Source organism: Eulemur rufifrons, chromosome 30 (genome assembly GCF_041146395.1).
Source record: "Eulemur rufifrons isolate Redbay chromosome 30, OSU_ERuf_1, whole genome shotgun sequence".
Lineage (NCBI taxonomy): Eukaryota > Metazoa > Chordata > Mammalia > Primates > Lemuridae > Eulemur > Eulemur rufifrons.
In genome coordinates this window covers 37,051,525-37,079,484 of record NC_091012.1, presented here as the reverse complement: position 1 = coordinate 37,079,484, position 27,960 = coordinate 37,051,525, and the positions used below count along the sequence as shown (strand labels likewise).

The 27,960-nt window shown below is 40.5% G+C and overlaps 1 protein-coding gene across 1 annotated transcript in view; it reads right to left on the bottom strand.

The window, feature by feature from the left end:
* MAP7D3 (MAP7 domain containing 3) overlaps positions 1-15,347 on the bottom strand; it is a 29,314-nt gene extending 13,967 nt beyond the window's left edge. The window contains exons 1-7 of the mRNA XM_069463114.1: positions 15,284-15,347; positions 10,011-10,109; positions 9,838-9,921; positions 8,733-8,896; positions 5,553-5,667; positions 4,921-5,025; positions 1,381-1,473 (exon numbers count right to left, since the gene is read on the bottom strand). Of these exons, the coding sequence (XP_069319215.1) occupies positions 1,381-1,473; positions 4,921-5,025; positions 5,553-5,667; positions 8,733-8,896; positions 9,838-9,921; positions 10,011-10,109; positions 15,284-15,347 (724 nt within the window). The remainder of the gene's footprint in view (positions 1-1,380; positions 1,474-4,920; positions 5,026-5,552; positions 5,668-8,732; positions 8,897-9,837; positions 9,922-10,010; positions 10,110-15,283) is intronic.
* Positions 15,348-27,960: the final 12,613 nt, after the last annotated feature.

Sequence of the window (27,960 nt, the reverse complement as noted above, 5' to 3'; positions counted from 1 at the left end):
CCAGATAACTATCCATGCTAGAAGTCATAAGATAAATATGCAACATCAAGTGTTTGGTAAAATCACTAATTTGGTAACTATTGATTCAAATTTATTTGGTGCCTAAAGGCAACAAATTAAGTAATAGAGCCTATTTTTAAGTAAAAACACACTACCACCCCCTTTAGGCTTTCCACCATATGCCTGTTACCTGGAATATTTTTTCCAGGGATGGATAATGAAGCAGCACTTTTGCTTCTGGCTAACGACGCTTTTGTTGGGATGAGCAGGCGACTGATTAAATTATTCTCTTGAGAACTGACATACGAGCGATGAACTAAATGATGAGAACAAATCAAAAAGGATTCAATTTGGGATCTCACAAATAAATGCAAAGCAAGAAAGAGCAACGTGAGCTGCTATAAACAGTGACTTTCCCAGAAACACATAATAGGACTGAACACTGTCATGTGACCAAACTGCCCAGTCAGGGAAGAGATTACCTGAATAAAGGGGGAAAGACCACATCTTACCACAACAACCCTAAGGAAGGAATCTAGGTAACATATTTAATAGAACCATTCCCCACCATATGGAGTCTTTATGGAGGAAATCACAAGTGGAAAAAAAGTTGCACACAAAAACAGCTTTTACAGGAATTCCTATAGATATATGTGCCACTGACAATCATAAGGGTCAGGTCCACTGCCAAAAGCTCCAATGGACTAAAATCTTTTGTTAAAAGTGAATTTTGCTGTAAATATCTTACTCCATTAAATCTTTATATTCATAAAGATCCCTGTGTCAATGGCATTTGTTCTAATAGGATTTGACCTGAATCAATTATGTGGAAAATCTTCTGTAAGCAAATGGTGCAGTATGATACAAAAAGCAACAAACACATGTGAAAGGAAAATGCTAGGGAAAGGTATTAAAGAAACTATTTTAAATAAAGTACTTTAGTAATAATTATGAAATTTTGTGTGCAATAATAGGCAGTGAAAATATGCACAAAGGACATAGGTGGCTAATGCTATGGAGCAAGAGAGTAAAGCTTTGAAGTTCAAAATGTGGCCAGTAATTTGTAACTTCTAAATGCAAAATGATGAAATGTTGGGAGTGAATCAAGTCTTCCAGTATAAACCTATCTATACCAACATTCTGTGATGTATTTCCTCAGCTTCATTATTGACACCTTGTCAGATGATGGCAGGAATTACGCTTCATTTAAAGACAGATTTTTCTGGCTTCAGCCAAATAACCATGGCACCAAAGCACATTATTTCATTCAAGAAGAGATATTTTGGTTTCCAATTTTAGGAAAAACTTTTCAAATAACTCAATGTAATATACCTCTTTTAAACCACTATTTAAGATTTGTACTTAGATGTAACTAACCACCTGGCTTTTCTTCCCCTTGTTCTGTATCAGTAGATGAATGTAGTTTGCTATCTCTTCTATTTAAAGATGAGCTTCTCTCCTTTTCCGGTTTTCCTAGAGATCAAGTGCAAAGAAATATTATTTTTCACAAACTACTTAAGTATATTATTTCAGGAGTGACCCACCCCTTTGTCAAATATTTTTCATCTTCTCTACCTTTGCTTGTAAGAGTTTATTTAATTTCAAATATACAGAATCTCTACATCCCCAAACTTAAAACTAGTTTCCTTTTTTTTGAGGGGGACACACTAAGAGACAATTTTTTTTTTTAGTTTCCACTGTAAGTTATCTGAAATGAGATTAAACTATTTAGAAAATGGTTAAAATTAAGAGGAAACATGTCTGCTATTATTTGACAATATCAAAGATCCCAAATTAGGAATATACCTTTAATTTTAGAGACAACGTCTAATACTAAAAGTAATTTATGCTTTAGTTATAACTAGTATTTTTTGAAACAAAAGCATTAACATTTGGTATAGATGTCACAATTTATGCAATTCAATTATTCATAAGGAAAATCTGCTTGGTATAGAAACTTTTCTATATCACTTGAAATATCTAGCTCAGGCTACTGAGGCATGTCCATTTAAGTAATAATTTCTTGGCCGGGCATGGTGACTCACGCCTGTAATCCTAGCACTCTGGGAGGCCGAGGCAGGCAGATCGCTCGAGGTCAGGAGTTGGAGACCAGCCTGAGCAAGAGCGAGACCCTGTCTCTACTAAAAATAGAAAGAAATGATTTGGACAGCTAAAAATCTATATAGAAAAAATTAGCCGGGCATGGTAGTGCATGCCTGTAGTCCCAGCTACTCGGGAGGCTGAGGCAGAAAGATTGCTTGAGCCCAGGAGTTTGAGGTTGCTGTGAGCTGGGCTAACGCCACAGCACTTTAGCTCCGGCAACAAAGCAAGACTCTGTCTCAAAAAAAAAAAAAAAAAAAAAGAAAGAAATAATTTCTCTTTTGGTGACTTGTAAATTAAAGTACACGCTGACAATTCAGCATCATTTGAAAATTCCTTGAATTGATAATGTGATTGAGCAGCATGAACCACAGGGGTGTAATCAATTCAACCATGTGATTAAGGCAGTATCCTTCAGTAGCATACTGTAAGAAACGACAAAATGGTGTGAACAATTATAATGAGTAGAAGAAAAATAGACTATTTGAATCAACCAAGATTTAAAACATTACAGATTATGAACTTCATTTGAATCTGAAATGTTGATCTCTCTGGATTGAGCAGGTTTCATTTCGATTTAAAAGGAGTTTACAAAAGTAAGACATGCCAATATGGATATTATTTTCCCTGAAATCATTAATTACAGAATTCATCATTTCAGAGTATGCAACATACTGTACCTTCAAGCAAGTTATTTCACAAAGTATCGTCCACACATACCTTGTATTAAAAACTAGTAAAGAAATCATTTAAAGGCCGGGCGCGGTGGCTCACGCCTGTAATCCTAGCACTCTGGGAGGCCGAGGCGGGTGGATTGCTCAAGGTCAGGAGTTCGAGACCAGCCTGAGCGAGACCCCGTCTCTACTAAAAATGGAAAGACATTATATGGACAACTAAAAATCTATATAGAAAAAATTAGCCGGGCATAGTGGCGCATGCCTGTAGTCCCAGCTACTCGGGAGGCTGAGGCAGTAGGATCGCTTAAGCCGAGGAGTCTGAGGTTGCTGTGAGCTAAGCTGACGCCACGGCACTCACTCTAGCCTGGGCAACAAAGTGAGACTCTGTCTCAACAAAAAAAAAAAAAAAAAAAAAAAAAAAAAAGAAATCATTTAAAAAGTTATTTGGAATTGCTCCTTCATAGTACAATTTAATTATTACCTTGAAAGTGATCACCTGTCCTTTCTCTTTACATGTCTCATAGATATGGCAAATAGACATATTAATGAAAGCATATGAGTGTTTGCTCATTACATTAAATATGTAATAAATGTCTGTGGAATAAATCTTTGCTAAATTCCTCAGGGCAATTAGATAGTAAAAGACAGTCAATTATTGTGGAACAATTAAGGTATGTTAAAATGAAAGTACATAAACATGGCAAAGCAATTAATGCTATCTAATTTTTCTAAAGGATTTAGTTGGTGAATAATAAACTACTTTTACCATATGACAAGCAAGGTGCTAGAGCATATCTTCCCACATTAATCTATGAATGAACCCAGGGTATACATAAAAGTGCTTTGGGAAAGCATATTGAGAGGGTGGGGGTGGTAAGTGGATCAACTTTTTTTAGACCATTAGAAGAGAAAATGTAATACAGTGAGACTGACAACAAAATAAAATCTTTTAAGCTCATTTTTGAAATTGTAAGAGTCCTAAAAGTACAAATAACATAATGTAAGTTTGAATAAAATCATTTTCCCCCAGAAATCCTTTTCAATATATTATAACTACAATAATGTTTTAGACAAAAATCTAAATCTTTTTCATGAGGTTAACCACTGTTATAATCAATTATATTTTAAATGGTATCCAAAGTCTTTTGCTGTACTGGAATTTTACAGCAATCAGCATTGCTCAAAAAATGTCAAGCTACCTAAATAATGCAAAAAAATTTTTAATTCAAACTATAATTATGCCTTTTTCAATTCACAAGGCACAAAAGCAGTATTTCTTCATCTTTTATAATGGCTAAGTTTGAGAGAATGATGTGAAATTTGTTTGCCCTTTTTCCTGCTGAGATCACTCTTGTTTTTTCCTCTGGAAATAAAACGGGGTTTTTTTTTTTTGATTGATGGGTATGGTTGCCTAATCCATTTCAATTATTACTGAGAAGCAACATGTGCTACAAGCCAGAAACGGTCACCAATACACACTCAGGTATAGATTTTCTTTTTAATAAGGAACATTAATTAAAAAGCAAATATCAGGAACAAAAAGATATTTGAAGTATCCATAGTAGATAACTTCATTTTATTTGAAACAATACTGTGTTGCCACAATGAAAAGTTGTAAAGTAGAGCTTGGCAATACATCTATCATTAAACATTGTTATCACTTTATTTACTTTGGGGGAAAACAGGGACTTAAAATGAGAGGTATAATTTAAATATCATGATCTATCAAATGACCAAAATATAAACCATAAGAAAGGATGTTAAAGTAGAAATCACTGAGCTTCTTGGAGTCTGAATTATAAAACAAGGAAGGCAATTATACCTGCCTGTCAATTTTACAAGATAATTGTGAATAACAAACATGATATATGTAAAGCATATCAACCTGTCCGCTGCTCGCTCGCACTCTTATCAGTTTGAGCTATCTGAGCCCAACAATCCCAACTGATGTGCTAAATACAAAAATCAAAAGGATTTATATTGATGAAAATACAAAATATGTCTCTCTCCTGTAAAATAAAGTGGTACTCTTCTGAAATAAACCTAAATGTTTCATAATATAAATAAGCAGTACTGTAAAAATACACATGAAGAATTGATTTCATTAAGTGAAATTCCCAGTAGAATACAGGAAATTACTTACTTTTGGTAACAGAATTTTGAAGAACTGCAGGTGACACACACGTTTGTTTATTGGAAACAGAAGTCCCCTGTTGGAGTTTTTCAGTAGATGCAGATCTCTTATTGGCTGAGAAAAGATGTAATATTTACTCTAATCATATTTCAAGAAAGCATCATTAGCTGAAACAAAATGACTTTTCACAATGTAGTTATAAGAAGCACTGACATGCATTAATCAGGTACACCATGTTCATCGTCGTTTCCTTCCTTCCAAACTATATAAATTTACGTTTTCTGAAATTGTGTAGAATTATGTCCACATATAGGAAAATTTATAGTGCATGAACAGTAAACAAGGCAGACTTAGTTTATTTTTTAAAATATGCATTAGATAAGCTGTGTAAAACTTAGTAATTATCATTTTTCTGCTGATTCTAAGTTTAAATAAGATTTTGGGCATATTGAGTTAAATAAAATCTATTATAAAATTTTACCTGTTTTTTTGCAATGGCTATGACACAAATTTAAATATAAATTTACTATGCACAGTATTTTCATTTAGGATACAAACCTTGCTGTAAATGCAATCTGATAATAGACAATATTTAAGCATGAACATCAATGAACTTAAAATTTAACAGCTGTATTAATTACCAGATCTGCTCTCAGAATTCGCCAGTACAGAGCCTTCCCATGACCATCGTTTTTGCTGAAGTTCAGCACGGGTGCTCCGTTCCAAAGTACGATAAAGAACAGCTTTGTATCTTTCCTATTTAAAATAAATGCCAACACATTTTTACATATTTATTACATTGGTCAGTATAATTTTGATGTGTGGTTTATAAAACAACTCCATCACCAAATTTCTGTACCACGTAAAAGTTTAAAGTAACTAGAGACATGTCTCAGGGATCAACCAGTAACAGTGCTTCTCCTAAATAACTTGTTTTTTATCTTAGGGATTCTGCATTGAGGAACCAATAATGCTTTCCTCCTTGCTTATATCGGTAGGAAATTTAGAGCCAAATTTGTAGCCTATCTCTAATGATTATACAGAAACTGAGTTGTATACTTTCTTGTACACTAATCACATCTTATGCTTTATTATTTGCCTACCTTAATTTTCCCCTCTGCTGGATTTCCTCAACCATTTATTTTATCATCTGGTGTGGTATGGATTTTTAAAAGTCACCTTAAATTCTTTGTGAAATGAGGCAGGAAAAAAAAAATCAACATGCATAAAAGTGAAATCTCTGCCAGTGTCATTTACTATACCGGCATTTGTAGCAGCTTAAATTCCGGTGTTAACTAATAAAAATAGTTTCAAAATAAATTATCGACATCTTTGTCTTGACCCCAACTTCAATTTAAACTGGTCAGGGCAACAGCTATATGTCAATTAAATGCCACACTGGCAAAACAACTCTACTTCCAGAAATGAGTTCTTTTCTCAGATATTTCTCATCCCTGTACTGTAACCTACCATGGATTTGCCCAGATAAGCAAATCAATTTCAAGGCCAGAGGTTTTCCATTCTTCCCTAACAACTGTTTCATAGCAACATCATCCTTACAATGTCCCCACCAGTTTTCTGAGGACAAAGAAAAATGTACTAGAAAAATGGAGAGCAGCCCACATCCTGAGGAAAAAAGCAATTTCAATTATTTAAAATAAAATTTACCTAATGGCAATATTTGAAAATTTTCTAAAATGAAGTTGTTCTGAATTACTTAGAAACCTTGAAACTATAATAAACTGAAAACAGAGATTAATCTTGCATTATTAAAATATTTCTGATTCATAAGAATTCTATCCCACTGTTTCTGAATGCATCGCCCTCTGTGCTGTCTTTCAAATTCCTTCTTGCATATTTGGCCACCCAGAGCTCATAATGGAAGTTCTCATCCTGTCTCATATGTATCTCCTGTCCATGCACCCTCCCTCCTTGGCTCTACTGAGTCTGGGTTTTTTCTCTGCTCTCCAGAATTCCTCTCTCACTTTTGCTACTTACAGTATCCCATGTCCCATGCTCTGTCTGGGACTCTCCTACACTATCTAGCTAGCTCTCTGGGGTTGTTTCTTTTTGGCCCCCCCTCCTGTTCTATCTCTGGTTCCCTTTCTGTCTGCAGTGTCATTTTGTTGCATTCTCTTCTCTTCTATGTGTACTCCCTCCCTCAGCTTCTTCTTTCTCTAAGATGTTCTTTTTTTTTTTTTGTCTCAGTCCCTGGGACTCTCTCTCCTCCAGGGATGCTCCCTCACTCTGCACACAGTTCTCTATTTTACTTTCTTTGGTTCTCAAATTGTCTTTACTTAGTTCATATTCTCTCTCTGGCCTTCATCTCTTTGCCACAGCTAAGTAAAATAAGGAAATGATTCACAGAGGACAATGGGGAATGACAGAAATTCTGAATGAGAGTCTACCAAATACTGGAACATGAAACACACTGAGCATAAACAATCACAGAAAAAGGGTCAGAAAGAAAGAGGTAGTGGTTCATGGATGGGGAAGAAATGGCACAAGAAGAGACCTAGAACCAGGAAGATGTCCAGATGGAACACAGGGCTGGAGGTAAAGCAAGTGCAAGAGCAACTGTGTGTGCGAGGAAGGAGGAAAAGTGAGCATCACAGGGAAAGCCAAAGAGAAGCAGCTTCATGGGAAGAAATGGAACCAAAGAGAAAAGGAGAGAAAAAGAAACACCAAAATTAGAACAACAGAAAACATGAGAGGGAGATAAGAAATATACATACACTACGAGAACAGGCAGAGAGTCCAAAGAGTTCAAAAATGGGGAAAAACAGAGAAGCTAAAACAAAGACAGTAGAAAGAAAAGCGAGCCGCCTCAGGCAGAAAAAGGCCAGAGTCAGACAGAGACTCAGAGACAGACTAAGCTAAGACTTATTTAGGGACACCTGAGAGTCCCTGGAATAAACAGAGAATGCCAGCAAGAAAGAGACTGGTATCACAGACACTGTGCCGGTTTCAGAAGGAGTCAAGCATACTCACAGTAAAGTAGCGGAATGGCCTACAAAGAGAAAAATTTGGCGTCAAAGAGAGCGAATCACACAGAAGGAGACAGTTAGCCAGATGCCTAAGATAAACAACAAAAGGCAAACTGACTGAAGATGGACAGAAGGGTAAAAGAGAGGGCGTAACAAAGCCATTGACTCATACCAACAGAGTACTAAAGACACACACACAAAAAAAGAGTCCAGAAAGGAAAAAAGAGTGGCAGTGCCACAAAACAAGAGATATGCTGCCTATCAACGACAGGTCCAGAGGGGTCCCATCAGCAAAGAGAATGTGAGGAACACAGGGGACAGGGGGCTAAGGACGGAGACAGTGTGGTACACACAGGAGGGAGCCAGGGAAGCTATAAGGGAGAACGAGCACTCTGACTTGGCTGGGGAGTTACACCATTAGAGGAGTTGTAAGAAATCAGTCAGATGTGGGCATGTGAGGGAGGGTCAGACAGTGGGGTCTGCCCTTTTTACTCTCTAGGCAATGGGACAACAGAGAATGCTTTCTGGTAGTAGATAGAGCAGGTCAGAGCAAACCCTATAAGCCACATCCTGAAGGTAGACGGGGTTCTGTTCTTGGATCTACAAGGCTCCTCCTCCCTAAGGCTAGTGGGTCTCAGCTCTTGGGATCTTATGAGGACAGGGGCAAGAACTGCCAATGCTGAGGGGAAGAGGGAGGGAAGAAGAAAGAAAGAGCTAGGATTGGCTCCCTTTCTACAGGGCCAGTAAAGGCAGAGAAGGGCTAAGAAAAAAAAAATGTTCCAGACCCAGGCAACACAGTGTATCATCTGATGAAGGGGCTATAAAATTATGTACCCTTTCTTCCTCTAACTTCTGTTTTCTTTTTTCTTCTGCGGATATTCTCCGCTGCTCATCTTTTTCTTTTTGCTCTCTCAGCTTTCGCTGTTTTTCTTCCATCTGTTTTTCATATTGGATCTTGGCCTTTCTTGCTTTTTCAAGTAGTTGCATTTCTTTATTGGCTGAAATATTCCAAATACATTTTCAAGGTGTAAGAGCCAAGAAAATATTTAAGTTTTCCACATTACACACATAGAAGGAAAAATTTAGCATATCTCATTCTCTTTCTTAAAATAATACAAACTGTGCTAGTAACTAAAGATTACACAAATGAACAGAGGTGGTCTCTAAAGAACCACTTTCACTGGGTGTTCATGTGACTCTGGAGAACTGGACTGTCCACACCAGATGACTCTCACCCTGTCCAAACTATAATTCCAAATCAAGAAGAAATCTTTTCATGTTATATTTCTGATTTGAGCAGAAGTCAAACCTCACCAGATTAATATGCCGTATATTAAAATACACATTAAAAAACCACAAGGGCAGAATACGTGTTTTGTTTCCTTCTACTAGGAAACTTCTTTCAAAGTCCTCATCTATACAGCATGCTGGTTTTACATGAATGGACTTGGCCATATATCACATTATAGAATACCATAATGTTTTCCCATATTCAGATTTTCCCTCACTAAATGCTTCTAAAGTGTGACTTCGTATAAATTAGGATCTAAAAGAATAATCTTTCTACAACTTGAGAGCATCTTTTCACCTTATCTATGCTAGGATTATTAGCAACTTATTTTAATTTTTAGAATCACTTTGACTAAAATCCCATTCTGCTTGTTTTTACAAATGTTGAAAAAATTTTCATACCTAAGTTTTCAGAAAATCAAAGCTAACAGAAACTACTCCCTCAAAAATTAAATAATTTAGTCAAAGACTTTTCATGGGCCTTCTTTACCTGATTTAGTAAAAGGATTTAACCCAACATAATACATGATATAAAAATTATAATCTATTATAGAAAAAATTCAGGAAAAGCAAGCAAAATATTTTCAAATATATAAATATATACATAAAATTCATTCATTTTGATTTTTTTAAAAAGTTTAAAATATACCATCTTGCTGTCTCCTCTTCTCTTCCCTGCGCTCCTTTGCTAATCTTTGCTTTACATCATTTTTAAGCACAGATCCATCTATTACTAAAAAAAAGATAGAGTTAGACATTAGTAGGATATCAAATTTTAAAGATATGACACTAACATCTATCAAAGCATTATAGAAATGATACCTGGTTTACATGCTGGTCTCAGATTTGAAGACTGGGACACAATCGGGCTAACTCCACTTTGATTTCTTCTTTCTTCAGCAATTGCATGAGCTGCAGCAACTAAAATACAAGGAGATACAGGAAAAGGATTAGATATTAAGAATACAAACAGTTAACACAGGGGTCAGCAAATCACAGCGAATTGTATCTTTGATGATAAAGGATAGAACCACTTCTATAAGGTAAAATCATGACTGATTAATCTGGGTCAACAACAAAGATGTACTGAGTACTTACAATGTTCAACAATACTTTAACAAAGAATTAAAAGTGTTCACTGTGGGTATGCCAGGGTATTTATAAACATAAAGATAACTAAAGTTGTTAGTGGCAGTGGTACACAAGCTTGTGGATGAGTGGGAGCCAATGATCAATAGCTTTCGAAAATGTTTCAGACAATACATTACACCATGTATTAGAAAAATTGAGCTGAGAAGGAATTGGAAAAAGTAAGTTTTGCCATAAATTGGGAATTTAAAAAATAAAAGGTTAAAAATTTATGGATCTGAATCTGGAAGCAAAGTGTTAACAGTGAGATCCTCAGAGATGAGGCCCAATAGTAAGAAGCACATTTATAAATTAACTAGATCAGGGACTTTATACCCTGGTTGCACATTAGAGTCACCTAATGTACACTATATGGGTGATGGGTATACACAAAAGCCCACACTCCACCACTATGCCATACATACATGTAACAGAATTCAACTTGTACCCCCTAAATCTATTAAAATTAAAATTAAAAAAAAATAAACTATATGAATGTGTATCCAGAACAAAAAAATTAGCAAGGCCGGGCGCGGCAGCTCACGCCTGTAATCCTAGCACTCTGGGAGGCTGAGGTGGGCAGATCGTTTGAGCTCAGTTCAAGACCAGCCTGAGCAAGAGCAAGACCCCGTCTCTACTAAAAATATAGAAAGAAATTATATGGACAACTAAAAAAAAAAATATATATATATATATATATATATATATATATATAAGTTAGCCGGGCATGGTGGCGCATGCCTATAGTCCCAGCTACATGGGAGGCTAAGACAGTAGGATCGCTTGAGCCCAGGAGTTTGAGGTTGCTGTGAGCTAGGCTGAAGCCAGGGTACTCTAGCCTGGGCAACAGAGTGAGACTGTCTCCAAAAAAAAAAAAAAAAAAAAAAAAATTAGCAATTCCTGCCCCTCTCCCCCAACCCTCAACTCCCCCCCCCCCCCCCCCCCCCCCCGTGTGGGGCCCAGGCACCTACAGCTAAGAGCTCTATTGTGATGCACAGTGAAGGCAGAGGGAGAACCACTAATCTAGGAGAAGGAAATCTCCAATGAGATATCATTCTACATAGAAAAATGTCAAGCAAACAAATATAAATTATATAAGGTGCTAACACATGTCTTGTGTAAATAGGCAGAAGAGTGATAAATAGAATTCAATAAGGATGAAGTGTAAGATTAGGGTAGCACAATTTGAGGAAAATAAAAACTAAAATTCCAGGACACACAAAAGTTATTACAGGGGAATCCCTGAACCCTTTAATTGTATGGCTCTATCTAAAATGCCCCACAGTACTGTGTATCTCTAGGAAGAGTATGGAGAATAATACTGAAAACTAACTCTGTTCTACCCTTGTATAAAAAGCACAGGAAATATGCCCCTGCAATATTGCATAGAAGTCTGGTTTCTATATATCCAGAAAATAGCACAGTTGAAGATGGGCAGTTAAAATAACCAAGAGAATAGAGGGCTGTCCTTGCACTTATAGAATGAATGGACTCTGAGATGTTAGTTGTCACTGAGGAAAGATATCTGGAACTTATTTTATAGTGGAACCTTGAAAGTGACATCACAATTGCTGTCATAGGGATCATCATTTCAAAAAAGAAAAGAGAAAAAGGATGTTTTTTAACTGCAGAGACAGAATAGCTCATATAATCTATGATCTAGCTAAATTTGAAGATTAGACTCTTCTCAGCTTAATATTTAACTACTGGTCTGTGGACCACAATTATCTTCTGAATTTGAGCACTAGTGTATTAACAAAAATTCTTAAATACAGTCTATAAATTAAACCCTCCCACATAACCCCCACTTGCAACATTTCTATGTGAGCACCAAGAAAACAATAAAGTACGTTGTAGTATTCTTTTGGCACATTCATTTCTCCTGCTTAGAAGTCCTAAGAAGTCCTAAGGATAGTGCGTATTTGACACAACTTAGCTGACAATTTCTCTCAAAATGCACATTTTTACCAGACTATTTCAAGATTTTATTAAACAGAAATAACTTTAAGTAGCTGTGGTAGGAATAATGAGAAAAATCATATAAATGTTAACGTAATAATATCAAATCTGATTTTTACATCTTTATGTCCAAATTTCTGCTAGCAAGAAGTACATTCACAGACATGGCTTTAAAAATTACTTAAAATGTCCAGGCAACAGAAGAAAGTATCTATGCCTGTCTGGCCTTAACAGAGTCAACATTTTATTCAACTTCACTGAATGAGAGAATTTATTTAATATGCATTTAAATGAATGAAGGAATTTACTTAATATTCAGTTAAAGTAACAGCAAGGTATAGTAAGTATAATACAGTATTTCTGTAGTTCTTACACTAATTCTAAACCCCAAATTAAAGTAAAAGTTACCTTTTGTCTGGAGATTAAATAAGAAATTGTGTGCTTTATTACTAAAACTGAATTATGAATCTTAGCCTGTATTTATGGTACTTTTCTAAAAACTGCCATAACAAATATTATATATCACTTCACCACTTACAAAGTTGATTTGTATTACCTCATTTAATTCTTACAACAATCTTATAAAGTACACATTATTTTGCCCAAGTTTTTTTTTAAAGACGAGAAAACTAAAGCTAAACATAACTTCCCCAGTCACATAGGTAGTGGGTGGTGAACCTAGCATTTAATTGTACACTAAAAAGCAACTTTATTTTGAAATATAAAAGTATTAAGGAAAAAAATAATAGGAAAACAAAGAAATCTGTGATCAGGGAACCACAAAAATGAGGCAGATCCATGGAATTTTGCCACAAACAACAGCCAAAGTCATAGGGGTGAGAGAGACTTTCAGGAGATCCCAAGTTTAAACCAAAGATAGCTTGTCTTGATGTCCTGGAAGCAATTTTCTACCATTTAGAGCTGTCTACAATGGAACAGCTACCTGGAAAAATAAGCTCTTCATTAGAGCACACATTCAAGTTGTAGAAGCTGCCTAGGATTTTATAGCTGAGACTCTGCACGTTGGACGAGATAACTTCAAGGTTTCTACAGCTCTAAAATTCTATGATAATCTGGCTCTCACGCTCAGTAATTTTTTCTACATTTGTAGAAAGTATTCTTTGAATAGTTTATTCTAAACTGGGAAATCATTTGTGAATTTAGAAAAACAAAGGAAAGGTGACAAGTCAGTGACAAAGTTTCTTATACTCATCTGGTTGAAACATTGAAACAAATTTTTATTTTAAAACAATTCTGCATAAAAATATGAAACACATGCTTTAAAATAAATATTTCTTTGGTATGTGACAACCTTAGTACAGTGCTATGCACAGAAAACAACTCAATAAATGTAATTTTACATAGGCATACATCAAAACATATATATGAATATAGAAAATAAATGCATGTAGACTGTGCTGTGCACCTAAATATTTGCCCAGGACACTGTTTTAAATCTTGCAGCCAGGCTCCCAGCAGGAGTTGAAATTGACCTTTTAGCAAAAACATTTCATTGTCTCATTGACCCCTTCAGGAAAACGCTGAGACCAGGAGGGCAGTTCTAGTCAAGCTAGTGCTCTGTGAAAGTCTAACATGCGATGTTTCCAATTCCTAACGTGAAATGGGCAGCAACGATGTAAAGTGGGGTCCTGGGTTAAGCTTTTTTTTGCATGGCTTTTGCAAGAAACTGTCCCCTACATAGTTCTAAAATACATTCCAACATTCAATATACACGTGCTTTTAGGGGATTATCCAATATATTAGAATAAATGCTGGTTAATTTAAATCACTGAAATAAAGCAGTGTCAGAGAGCCTTCAGTATCGCAATACAAATTTACTGGAGACTCTCTAAGTGAAGCACAAGCTAGACAGTCTTTTCTCTCTAATAGAATGATGAAAGTCAGTATCTGCTTCTGACACACTCTTTGGAGAGCTGATTCAAAGTGTTCTTAAGTAATGTATGGCCTCCCCATTGCAGCCAAAATAAAGTTTTTAATCGCAAGTGAAAAAAATCCCTAAAGATTTCAATAAAATCGTTTTATTCACGCTCATAGCAGAGCAAACTAGCCTGAAGGCAGGCTACAAGCAACCTTCCACGAGCAAGAAATACTATCTCGCTCAGGTAATGAAGCAGTTTCCTGGACTAAGCAACTGCGCTGCCAAATTTTATAAGGTTAAATGGTTTTTTTGGGGGGGGGGCGGACTTTTTGGTGATGGGACCCGTTGAAGAGAAAGCACTCTGAAGTGCTGATTCTCGTTCAGTTCAGCCTAGGGACTGCAAGATGTCCCAAGGAAGGTGACATCTTGTCGAAGCAAGCGCTACACCAAGCAAATCAGGAGATGCAGACAGCCAAGTTTCATCCTAACTCTCAAAACAACTTTTAAACCCCCCCACTCCGCCCCGTCCCTCCCTGGACCTTGCGCTGGAGGGTGCGAGAGGCAAGCCTTTGGGAACAAGAAGGACTGCGACACTAAAAGAGCCTTAACCCGCGAACGCCCGGGGCTAGGGGAAAACTCAAACTTTCCGAGCCTGGAAGGACTGCCCCGGCCGAGGCGGCGGCGCTGGCCACGGGTACGGGCGCGTCAGTTCGTGCGGTCGCGCTGGCGTCCATCGCCCCCAACGGCAGGCGGGGCTCGGGGCCATCCGCCGGCTCTGGGGTTCCAGCCACCCCCACCCCGCCCGCCTCAGCAGCGCGCATTAGTTCCCTCGAGCCTCGCCCGCCGGGGTCTGGGTGTTGGTGGCGGCAGTTAGGCAGTTGGTGGCGACAGTTAGGCAGTTGGCGGCGTCGACCGGCCGTTTCCCTTCCCGCCCTCGGCCCAGGACGACTGCCTGTCCCATCCCAGGGGGCTCCGGCAGGGGTGAGGGGAGGATCGCGCAGCGCGAGGCGACTTTGGAGAAAAGTTTTCTGGCGCGGACCCCGCCGCTCCAACGGCCCCCGGGACCGCGCGAGCCCCCTCCTCCCACGCGGACCCCAGCCCCCGCACGGCGAGCCGCCGGCCCGCTCACCCATCTGTTCCCGCATTCCCCTCAGGGATGTACTGCCGCCAGCGCCGACGCCGCGGTCCGCCATCTTCGGAGTCGAGCCGCGAGCTGCTGGTGGCGCTCGTGCCGCCGTGCGCAGGCGCCTGCCGGGCCTCCGCTTGGGGCGTGGCCGAGGCGCCGGAGGCCGGGGCGGGGCAGGGCCCGAAGGGCTGCGGCCCCCGCCTGGGACCCGCACAGTAGGCAGGGCTGCTGATCACGCACCGCGTCCGGCCCCGCTGGGCAGCCACTACCTGGTCTAAAGAAAGGCTGTCCTACGTTGCTTGCTCTAACCCTGCTGCATTCTGCAGACCAGCCAATCAGCGCCCTGCTGCCCATCCAACATTCCTTTCCTCCTTTCTTCACCTCTACCTAGCAACGCTGAACATTCCTTCCTTCTCCATTCATTCGTTCAGTTAAGGGGCATTTCCAGCGTGCCTCTGGGTGCCCTTGTAGTTTACTAGTCTTTGAAGCACTGCACAAAGAAAGTCCCAAGTTGAGGGAAGAGGGCCCAGGGAGAGAGGTGGGGAGGAGGGTAGGTTGCTGTGAGGTACTGGGGGCCCCATCATGAGTAGAGACTTTCTTAAATTGTTGTAGAATAAATCATGATACTTTTAGGTCTCAAAAGTTGGGTGAAATGTCTTTAGGGTGTTTGTGGGTCTTTATAGTGGAGCAGAGAACTTATTGGCATTAATCTCTCTGGATTTGGGGGACGGCCCTTCAGGGTTGCAGAATGTTGTTCCTATTCACAATTAAAAACTTAATTGGCTTAAAGTACCTTGGAGGAGTGGACATCACTTTGTAGACACTTGCCTGTACAAGGTGGAGCCACCTCAGTTATGAGTATGTATGCTGTGACACATGGCTGTAGGGAAGCAGTTTATGGTTGGAGATCCCAAAATGGGGCAGGCGACCACGTGTAAGATGAGCATTTTCATGAGTCCACTGAATCTCAAAATGACATGGGTGCTACAAAATGGAAGAAGCTAACAACAGCAAACACTTATTTTACTCTTTACTACGTGCCAGGCACTGTTCTGACACATTACGTGTATTAACTCCTTTAGCCCCCCTACTGCTCTATGAGGAATGTACCCTTATCACCCTCATTTTACAGATGAGGAAACAAAAGCAGAGAGGTTAAATCATTTGTTCAGAGTCACACAGGAAGTGACAGAACTGGAATTTGAACCCAGAACCTCTGCAGTATCTACATGCTTAGCCTTATGTGATACTATTTCATGAGAGTTGAGGCGTAGATAACTTATAAATGATTAGTTATACAGGATGCACAAAGCTCTAAAAATACGTAAGAAAAAGACAACTTCCAAAAAGTAAACAAAAGGCATAAACAGGCCTCTCACAGAAGAGAAAACACAAATGGCCAATAAACACAAAGAAAAATGCTTGAGCTCTTTAGTAGTCAATACAAACGAAAACCACAACAAGATATCATGTTACACTTATAGGTTTGGCAAAAATGAAAGAATGGACAATAAATGTTGGTGAGGATGTATTGTTGATAGACTAACACTAGTGGGGTGGGGGAGAAGTTTGGCATTATAGCATGCAAAGCCCTGCTTCTAAGTCAATACAGAGATCAATGCTTTGCATGATGTCCAGGATGGTAGCAATGATTATTAATGACACACACGTGCTTAGGGCACCAGCAAAGTATACACACACACGCACACACACACACACAAACACACATTCAGCTTTGTTGAATTTATTCAGAATTTCACAAAGAGAAAATCTAGCAAGATCCAACGTCACCTTTGTAGTTTCTTGCAAAAATGTTGAACCCAAATCTAATAATGAAGAAACATTCACACAAAGCTAAACTGGTATATTCTACAAAACAACTGGCCTGTATGCTTCAAAATGTTAGTGTCATGAAAGACTGGCAACAAAAATCAGGGAAGTGTTCCAGATCAGAAGAGGCTAAAGAGAACAAATGTAAGGCACGATTCTTGATTTGAAACTGGATTAAAAAACAGAAAAAATCTTTAAAGGGCAGTCATTATTGGCACAATTGGAAAATTTTGAATATGAACTGTATAGTAGAAATATTGTATCAGGGTCAAATTTCTTGGGTGTGAGGATGATATTGTGGTCACATAGGAAAATGTCCTTTTTCTTAAGAAATAAATGCTAAAGAATTTAGGGGTGAAGCCTCATAATGCCTGAAACATATTGGCAAGCAGTTCAGGGTGTAGCAGGAGATGACTTTGGCCTAATCTTTTCTGCCAAAGGAATATTCTGTCCGATATCCTGCCTGGTTGGCTGCTTTTGCTGCCGCTATTTGCCCTTCTGATCAGAAGTAAAGATTTTGTCTTGCTGAGACAATTTGCAGTGTCTGACTATTTTCTTATGGCACCTCGGGTTACTTCTAACTATCTAGGGGCTTGTCTGGGATCGCCCATTCCCTTTGGAAGGAGGACTCGATCCCCGCTCCTGGGGAAGATGTGTCCTGCTACCTCATTGTGGTAGTCCTTGGGATTGAGGTGATCGAGACTCCCCAAAATGGTGAATGAACCTGGGCTCTCAGCAATGCAGGGAAAAAGGCCTGAGCAGGAATTGCGGTGACCAGGTAACTCCGTGCAAGGACCAAGGTAAGAAAAGTCGAGGGGGCGACAAAGTATTTCCTTGGTGGTCCGGACATTCCAGAGGGAGTGTGTGTGTGACTGAGACATGCCTTGGGCACGAAGCGATTGTGAAGTCCTGATCTGCGGTTCCATGGCTGCCTCATACGACTGAAGGCGGTATCTAGTCTTGAACTAGATCCTAGTTGGAGGTTTATACCGACATGCCAATGTTAAGAGGAGCCTAAATTCCCGGGAGGGAAGCGGCCAGAGACGGACGGAGTGGAAGTCAAGAGTGAAGAAACCTCCGGGGCGGGGGTGGGGTTGAACCTCTAGGACACACACACACACAGCCAGGAAGCCGGGATGGGAAATAACACAAGTAAGAAAATCTCTAGAGAAAATAGAAGTAAAGATAAAATTCCCTCTGATAGCCCGCTAGGACTAATAGATGGTAAAATATTGTTGTTTCACTCGGATGCAAGAACCCATTCTTAAACCCCCTTTCTCTTGGCCCAAATTTGATTCCCACGAAGACTGGGTTTGTTTGCCAACTGTTAATTGAATATGCTGATAGCAGAGCCCTGTCTTTCAGGAAGAAATGGGCTATGCCCCCTATTGGAGAAAGGGTCCCTTTGTTTTGTTCCCTCTTAAAGGGAGAGACAATAAAGAAACAGGAAAAGATGAAAAAGAGAAGCTCTCCCCCTCTTGGGACCCCCTGGAGGGAAGAACCAAAGAAGTAAGTAAGTAAGGAAGAGATGAAACCTGAACCTCCTGCAAGGGTCTCACCTCCTACCCCAACCCTATACCCTTCGCTCCCCAATTTAAGAAAAGAAATAGAACAATGTAAGAAAGACATCCAAAATTTTCCCTTTTCTTCCTGTGGAGAAAAATCCCAGGCATTATACCCACTTCGGGAAGTTCCCCTATGTGGCCGGAAGAATAGGGTTTGTTAATACTCCCCTTACTAGTTTGAAAGTCAGAAATTTAAAGAAAAAGAAGACGACCCGCACGGGGTTGCAGATCAGTTGGATCAATTTCTAGGTCCCCAGATGTACACATGGGCTGAGCTCATGTCGATCCTGAGTATTCTGTTTTTTGGGGAGAGAAGGGGATGATTAGGAGACAGCAATGGCCATCTGGGAATGTAAGCACCTGGCAGGCCCCAACGAGGTGCCCACAGAGGTGAATTTTCAAATCAGGAGCCCCAGTGGGACAATAATAATGAAGCCCACAGAAACAACATGAGAGATCTTAGAAATCTGATTATAAAAGGGATAAGGGAAGCAGTTCCCCATTCTCAAAACATGGGGAGGGCATTCAATATTCAACAAGGGCGGGAGGAAGGACTCCCAGAGTTTTTAACAAGGTTAAAGGAACAGGTGAGAAAGTACTCAGGATTGAATATTGGTGACCCCTTAGGCCAAGGGATGTTAAAGCTACATTCTGTGGCCAACAGTTGGCCCGACAGTGCTAAGAAGCTGCAAAAACCAGAGGGTTAGCAGGACAGGAATTTAGAGGACCTACTCAGAGAGGCACAGAAAGTGTATGTGATAGGAGATGAGGAGAAGCAGAAACAGAAGGCAAAGATTATGCTCTCTGCCATAGAAAAAGCAACCCGAGGCAATAAGGCCCCTAGAAATCAAAAGACCCAAAGCCTCCCACGGAGAGCGTGTCCAGGGAAGACAAGGAAAAGGGCAACCCAGGGGAAGGGGAGAGGATAAATGTTACAAATGTGGAAAGGAAGGACATTGTAAAAGGGAGTGTCCAGACTGCAAGAAAGAGGAAAAGATAATACCCCTCATGACTTTTGCTGAAGAATAGGGGGGTCAGGGGCTCTTTTATATTGAAGGGTCCTACCAAGAGCCCTTGATAAATTTGGAGATGGGACTCCAAGGAGAGGAAATCACCTTCCTTGTTGACTCAGGAACCGCCTGCTCCTCTCTAATGTGCCATCCCATCATTATGCCACTGTCCAATGAATGTCTGCTTGTATCAGGGGCAAAAGGGGGAAGTTTTAACATCCCAATTTTCAAGGAGACTCAGGTCATATAGAAAGGCCAGAAAGCACAAGTAAAATTTCTTTTTGTGCCCGAAGCAGGAACAAATCTCCTGGACTGAGACTTGATGTCAATATTAGGGATAGAATTAGCTGTTAACCAAAGAGCAACCCAAGTTTCCTTAAACCTTCTGTCCACAAAGGAGGAGGAAATAATTTTCCCCGAAGTTTGGACAAAGGAACAGAATCGAGGAGGGCTAGATGTTTCCCCAGTACAAGTTAATCTTAAGGCTCCAGGGGAGACTGTCAGAAGAAAATACCCAATTCCTTTAGAAGGAAGGCTAGGACTAGAACCTATTGCAGAAAGTTTACTGAAGGATGGTCTCCTTGAATCCTGTATGTCTCCCTTCAACACCCCCATATTACCTGTAAAGAAACCAGATGAATCATACAGATTAGTTAAGGATTTAAGGGCAGTCAATCAAATTGTTCAGTGTTGGCACCCTGTGGTCCCCAATGAATATACCTTCCTCAGCAAGATCCCTTATAGTCATAAATGGTTTAGCATGGTGGATCTAAAAGATGCCTCTGGGCCTGCCCTCTGGTTGAGAATAGCAGAGACTTGTTCGCTATTGAATGGGAAGATCCACACACTGGAAGGAAACAGCAATACTGGTGGACTGTCCTTCCCCAAGGTTTTGCTGAATCACCCAACTTGTTTGGGCAAATCCTTGAACAAGTACTGGAAAAATTTTTAACTCCCCCTCCAATCAAGCCCCTCCAGTATGTAGATGATTTACTGGTCTCAGGGGATGGAAGGGAGGAGGTGGCAGAGACCACTATAAACTTACTTAATTTCTTGGGCCAACAGGGCTTACAGGTCTCAAAAACTAAATTACAATTTGTAGAAAAGGAGGTGAAGTATCTAGGACATTTGATCAGTGAAGGAAAATGAAGATTAAGCCCTGAGCTAATCTCAGGAATAATCAATATGCCTTTACCAGCTACAAAGAGAGAACTCCGGAAATTTGGGGGATTAATAGGGTACTACAGGTTGTGGATAGACTCCTATGCTCTCAAAACCAAAGCATTATTTATATCTTAAACTTTTAGATGAGGGACCTGATACCCTCCTTTTGTTACAGCAAGTGTCACAGTGGGTGGTCCCGAGGACAAACCGAGCGGCACACGGAGAGTCAGAGAATCAAGGTTTATTCGCTGGCAGGCTCAGAGGGGGTCTTGCCACCAAATTCTGAGCCCCGTCTACCGGATTTTTCCCACTAGTATTAAGTTGGGGTGGTCCAAGGGGTGAGGCCTCAGGTGGCTAAGGCAATAGGTTAGTATTATGTTGATGCGCCAGGTATTAGGTTTAGTGTTATGCTGATGAACCACGTGATAGATTAGCTGATGGGCCTGGAGACAGGTTAGTATTATGCTAATGTGGGTCTTCCGTGAGCGGTGGGGATCTCAGGTGGCTGACGTGCTAAGTAACAGTTGGGGGTTTTAATCCTTAACACTTTGGAGGCCTGAAGAAACCCAGCTAATAGATACCCTCAAGCAGGCCCTCATCACGGCCCCAGTGCTAGCACTGCCCTCCTTTGAAAAACCCTTCCATTTGTTTGTAAATGTTGACAAGGGAAGTGCCTTAGGAGTTTTAGCCCAAGAACACAGAGGAAATAAACAGCCTGTGGCGTTTTTTGTCTAAACTTTTGGACCCTGTTTCTCCAGGGTGGCCGGGAATGTATTAAATAGCAGCCACCCCCTCTTAACGGAAGAAAGCAGAAAGCTTACCTTCCTTTGGGGGAAGTCTAATCATCAGCATACCCCACCAGGTCAGAACTATTCTCCACCAAAAAGTGGGGAAATGGCTTACGGACTCCAGGATCTTAAAGTACAAAGCCATCTTCTTGGAAAGATGTGATTTAACACTCATCACGGACGGTTGCTTAAATCCCACTGACTTCCTACTTGCAGGGGAAGGAAATGTTCCAACTGAGCACTGTTGTATGGATTTAATAGAATACCAAACAAAAGTCCAGCCAGACCTTAGAGAAACCCCCTTCCAGAGAGGTCTTAAATTATTTGTGGATGAGTCTTCCTGAGTAATAAAGGGAGAAAGACATAATGGATATTCCGTGGTAGACGGAGTTCAATTAACCATAATAGAGTCAGGAAGACTCCCAAATGGGTGGTCAGCCCAGACCTGTGAACTATATGCTCTTAACCAAGCCCTAAAATTCTTAACAAAGAAAGAAGGGACCATCTACACTGACTCTAAATTTGCTTTTGGAGTAGTTCATACCTTTGGAAAAATGTGGATGGAACGGGGACTAATTAATAGTAAAGGAAAAAACTTAATACATAAAGAGTTAATAACCCAAGTTTTAGAAAGTCTAATGTTACCAGAAGAAATAGCTGTAGTTCATATTCCAGGACATCAAAAAGTGTCCTCCTATGAACAGCGGGGAAATAACCTAGCAAATGAAGTAGCTAAGCAAGCTGCCCTCTCCTCAGAAACTCCAATATTCCATTTAACGCCACATCTCCCTGCTCCTGTTGCAACCCCTATTTTCATCCCAGCAGAAGAAGAACAATTAAGGAAAATAGAGGCAGAAGAAAATTCAGAGGGAAGATGGCTATTGCCCGATGGAAGGGAAATGCTAGCCAAACCCATAATGAGAGAAATTCTAACCCAGATCCACCAGAGTAGCCATTGGGGTCCCCAAGCAATGTGTGACATGATCCTCCACATTTATGGTTGCATAGGTATCTACACGTTAGCCAAACCAACCTCTGAAGAGTGTGCACAACATGCGGGAAATCTAATAAGCAAGCTCTAAGACAGGCGCCCTCTGGAGGAAGGAATTCTGGGTTACAGCCATTCCAAAGCATTCAAATTGACTACACAGAAATGCCCACAATAGGCCGTCTCAAATACCTTCTTATAATTGTAGACCATCTCACTCATTGAGTAGAAGCGATTTCTCTACCTGGGGCAACTGCTAATAATGTAGTCAAAGTCTTGATCGAACATATTGTGCCCTGATTTGGTCTGATTGAAAATATTGATTCAGATAATGGGAGTCACTTTACTGCTAATATCATAAAAGGACTTATGCAGGTTTTGGGAATTAAATGGAAATATCATACCCCCCTGACACCCTCCTTCCTCAGGAGGGGTAGAAAGAATGAACCAGACTCTGAAAAAATCACCTTACCAAATTGACCCTGGAAACCAGATTACCTTGGACTAAATGTTTGCTATAGCCCTTTTAAGGATCCAGACGGCCCCTAAAAAAAACATAGGCCTATTCCCCTGTGAAATGCTCTGTGTGTTACCCTATCTAAATTCAACCACTGACATTCTCACCTTAGAAACCAAAGACCAATTTCTTAAGAACTATATACCTGTTTCTCTTCCACTCTGCTTTCTCTCAGGGAAAGGGGACTTCTGGCACAAATGCCACCTCTTGAGTTTCCGGTACATCCACTTCTGCCTGGAGACTAAGCACTGGTTGAAGACTGAAGGGAAGAGAAACTCAAACCAGACTGGGAGGGAACTTTCCTAGTGCTTCTGACTACAGAGACAGCAATCTGCATGGCTGAAAAGGGGTTGGACACACCATACACGGGTGGGAAAAACAATCTTTCCCCCAGAGGGAAGATGGGCTGCCATACCTGGATCCACTCCCACCAAAGTAACCTTCTGAAAGGTTTAGTTAGCGTTGTCTTTATTTCCCTTTTCCAACTATCAGCAGGTCTTTTTACAATCAACGTTCCTAGTTCCATAGCGCTGCAAACCATTACTTTTGATGCTTGTCAGGTTATATCATGCAGAAGCCTGAAGAACCACAGGCAGCTTTCCACGGCTGATAAATATATCTGCCCCTATCCCCCACCACCATTCCAAAAACCCTTGTCGGTCCAACTGGCACTTTTTGCACTCCACATTTTGGGAGAGGTTCCTGTTATAGGTGGATGGATGTCTGGTGGACAACCCAGTATCAAGGTCGGACATCGCCAGGAGGCTATCTGGGGAGCATATTGAAACCTAAAATCCACTTTTCAAAAGGGGTTCCCCCACCAAATTGCAAATTACATCAATGTAACCCTGTCACTATTTCCATAAATGTCTTCAGTTTTGCAGACACAACTTTAAATAGAACTTTTGGGATGAGAAGATATAACGGGTATGGACCCAATTGGACAGTTCTCTTTAAAAATAATGCCTCCTGCCTCAACCGTCATATTCCCCACTCCTTCTATAAGACTCAACAACAACACTGTACCTGTATCTTTCCCAAATGACCCATCTAAGGTAACTATTGCAGAAGTCAAGGATTTAAAGCAAACAGTTGCAATAGAAACTGGGTATAAAGATGAAAACTCCTGGTTAGAATGGATCAAATATTCTGTCTGCACCCTAAATAAGAGCAACTGTTATGCCTGTGCGACAGGAAGACTGGAGGCCCAAATAGTTCCCTTTCTACTTGGATGGTCTGTAGATCCTACGGGCATGCACTGGATGGTAGCTCTCTTCCAGGAGACCACAGTATGGGGAAATGAATCATACAAAACTGTATCATTGCTTTTCCCTGACATGAGAGGTCTTTTGGGTCAGTCCCCGAGGACCGTGAGGCCACTAGCCTCTGATGTCAACTTCACCTCCTGTTTCTCTAGACAGGAGGAGGGGGCGGCATCTCTTGGAAACACGACAGGGTGCAATGAAATCCTGGCCTTCAAGAAGCTACAGGATCAGTCTGCCCTCTCAATACCCCGAGGAGAAATCTGGTGGTATTGTAAAAACCAACTCTTTGAGGTCCTACCGAAAAGCTGGAGTGGTACCTGCGCTTTGGTGCAATTGGCCATCCCTTTTACCCTGGCCTTCCATCAGCTCCCAGTTGGGGAAAGAGGACATTGGACAAAAAGAGAAATAAATGCTCCCAGAGGATCTTTTGATCCCCATATTTTTATTGATGCTATTGGAGTTCCCCAAGGGGTACCAAATGAATTCAAAGCTAGAAATCAAATAGCTGCTGGATTTGAATCTTTATTCTTCTGGCGGTCCACAGCAAGTAAAACTGTAGACTGGATCAACTACATATACTATAATCAGCAAATATTTGCAAATTATACCAGCGATGCCATCAAAGGTATAGCCAAACAACTAGGACCCACCAGTAAAATGACCTGGGAAAATAGAATGGCTTTAGATATGATATTGGCAGAAAGAGGTGGAGTGTGTGTCATGATTGGAGGCCAGTGCTGCACTTATATCCCCAACAGCACAGCTCTGGATGGCACAATCACCAAAGCTCTGTAAGGACTTACTACCTTGGCTAATGAGCTAGCTGAAAACTCAGGGATAGATGACCCTTTCACTAGCTTCATGGAGCAGTGGTTTGGAAAATGGAAAGTGTTGATGACATCAGTACTAACTTCCTTAATTATTGTATTTGGTGTCTTAATATTAATGGGATGTTGCATTATCCCTTGTGTTAGGGGACTAATCCAGAGATTAATAGGAACAGCCTTAACTAACAACCTCTTCCACCTCCATATGAAAACAAGTTGTTACTATTAGTAGACCAAGAACACCAAAGTCAGCTCCTCTTCACTGAATTTGAAGAAAAGAGTGAAAAAGTCTAATATAAAAGAGGGGGAGATTGTAGGAGGAGATGACCTTGGCCTAATCTTTTCTGCCAAAGGAATATTTTGTCTGATATCCAGCTTTACTTATTTATTAGCACCCAGCACAAACTGTACAATAACGATAACCTTTATTTAATCTCCTTTATTGCAATACCAAAAAATCCACATTTTCTAACTTTAATTTCCTTGTTCTCCCTTTTACCTCAGCAACACGCCTTAGCCAATTGGGTAAGGGCAAGACTGTGCAGTCAAAGTCCCTACCAATGGGATGAGACACAGCCCTAGGTCTGCCTCAGGGATAAAAAGATGAATTACTTCCCTGTAGCATGTGCTGGCTGGTTGGCTGCTTTTGCTGTCGCTATGCGCCCTTCTGATCAGAAGTAAAGATTTTGCCTTGCCAAGACAATTTGCAGTGTCCGACTGTTTTCTTAATGGCACCACGGGTTACTTCTAACAAGGGGAAAAAACAGATAAGAGAAAATATCACAAAATGTTAAAAATCTAGATGGTTACATGGATGTTCATTTTGCTGTTCTTTCAACTCTCCTGTAGGTTTGAAGTTTTTCAAAATAAGAAGTTGGAGAATTTTTTTCAGTCTAGGAAGTTTGTCTTAGCTTACTTGTAAACACTGCCACTTTGAAAAATAAAATTTGAGTGGAAATTATATATGGGAAGGCACCCTACATAATCTTTTTGGCATTTGAAGCCTCTAAAGGCCTCAGTCCAGCCAGGGTGTGGGAGGAAGAGGGGAGATAAGATGTCCACAAATAACCAAATACAGGCAGCATGTGCTAGGAGCTAGATGAGTAATTAAAATGGGTTCCAAGAACTGAGAGGGACAAAAACTCAGTCCTGTTTGGGATGATCAGAGAAGGCTTTGTGGAAGAATTGGCACTTATTTGGACCTGAGGTGAGGACTGTGAGAACCAGAGAGCTACCACCCTACCTCTAAAAGAGAGTAATCATGCCTTAATTCCAGCCTGTGGTCACTGAGTGGGGAGATGGGCCCATCTGTGGCCAGATCTTCCCATTTTTCAAAATAACTGAAAATCTGGATTTTAATTAATTTTAGTAAGATCTCTTTTTTTTTTTTTTTTTTTTTGAGACAGAGTCTCACTCTGTTGCCCGGGCTAGAGTGCTGTGGCGTCAGCCTAGCTCACAGCAACCTCAAACTCCTGGGCTCAAACGACCCTACTGCCTCAGCCTCCCGAGTAGCTGGGACTACAGGCATGTGCCACCATGCCCAGCTAATTTTTTTCTATATATATTTCTAGTTGTCCAGCTAATTTCTTTCTATTTTTAGTAGAGACGGGGTCTCATTCTTGCTCAGGCTGGTCTTGAACTCCTGACCTCGAGCGATCCTCCCGCCTCGGCCTCCCAAAATGCTAGGATTGATTACAGACGTGAGCCACTGTGCCCGGCCTAAAAGTTTTTAAAAAATATGGTGCGGGGCAAATAAAATCATCAAATATCCAATCAGGATTCGAATTTCCCAATTTCCTAATATTTTAATGTTTGAATAAAAATCCAAACAAGGGCTATACATTGCATTATTTGATGTGCTTTTTAAAAAGTGTCTTTTAATCTAGATAACTCTTCTATTTCTCTAACCTCTTTGGTAGATTACTATGAGATTTAGCCTTCATTCCTTCATTCAGTAGGTAAGTCATTCAACTCAGCTTTTACTGACACCTACTCTGTACCTGGCAGTGTGAGGACAGCCACAGGGAAGGAAGCCCTGACCTCCAGAGCCTCTAAATCTCATTGATTCTAAGCTAATGACTCATATCATTATAAGGATACCTTTAGATATTTCCTTGGGGCTAGAGCAGCTCCTTAAGGAGCCCCCACAAGACTGTACATTTCTCAGAAAAATATTGGAACTGAAAGTTGCCAGCTTGGGGAGAGTGGAGTATATTCTGGAGCCAAAACAGACTCAGAGTTGGGAAACAACCCAGGCAGCTCCCCTCCTTCCTCCCTGTATTTAGAAAGCGTGTGTTCCCCAGTGAGCAGAGGAGAACTGGAATCCTGCTCACTTTTTTTTTTTTTTTCCTGCTGGGCTATTTTTTCCCCTTAAACCTTACACCGTCAGGAAAAACATTCAGAAACCACAGTCATAATAGGAATTGTCACTTTTTTTTTCTATTAAAAGATGAAGTTAAAAAAAACTGAATTCGCATACAAGAAACATTTAGTGAACTTGCCAAGTCTAGCAAATTTGCATTTAAACTGCTACCACCACAGCACCACACTATGAGGTTTAAGCTTACCAGCCATGTGATGGCTCTTTCTTTCCATCCTGAACTACCTGTTAGATTCATCCATCGTATACACAGTTGAAAGAAGCAAGGCTCTGGTTTTCTTTCTCCTCTCATATCTGACTCTTGCCCCATAGCTGTTGCAGCTTGGCTGTGATGTATGGGAGAAGT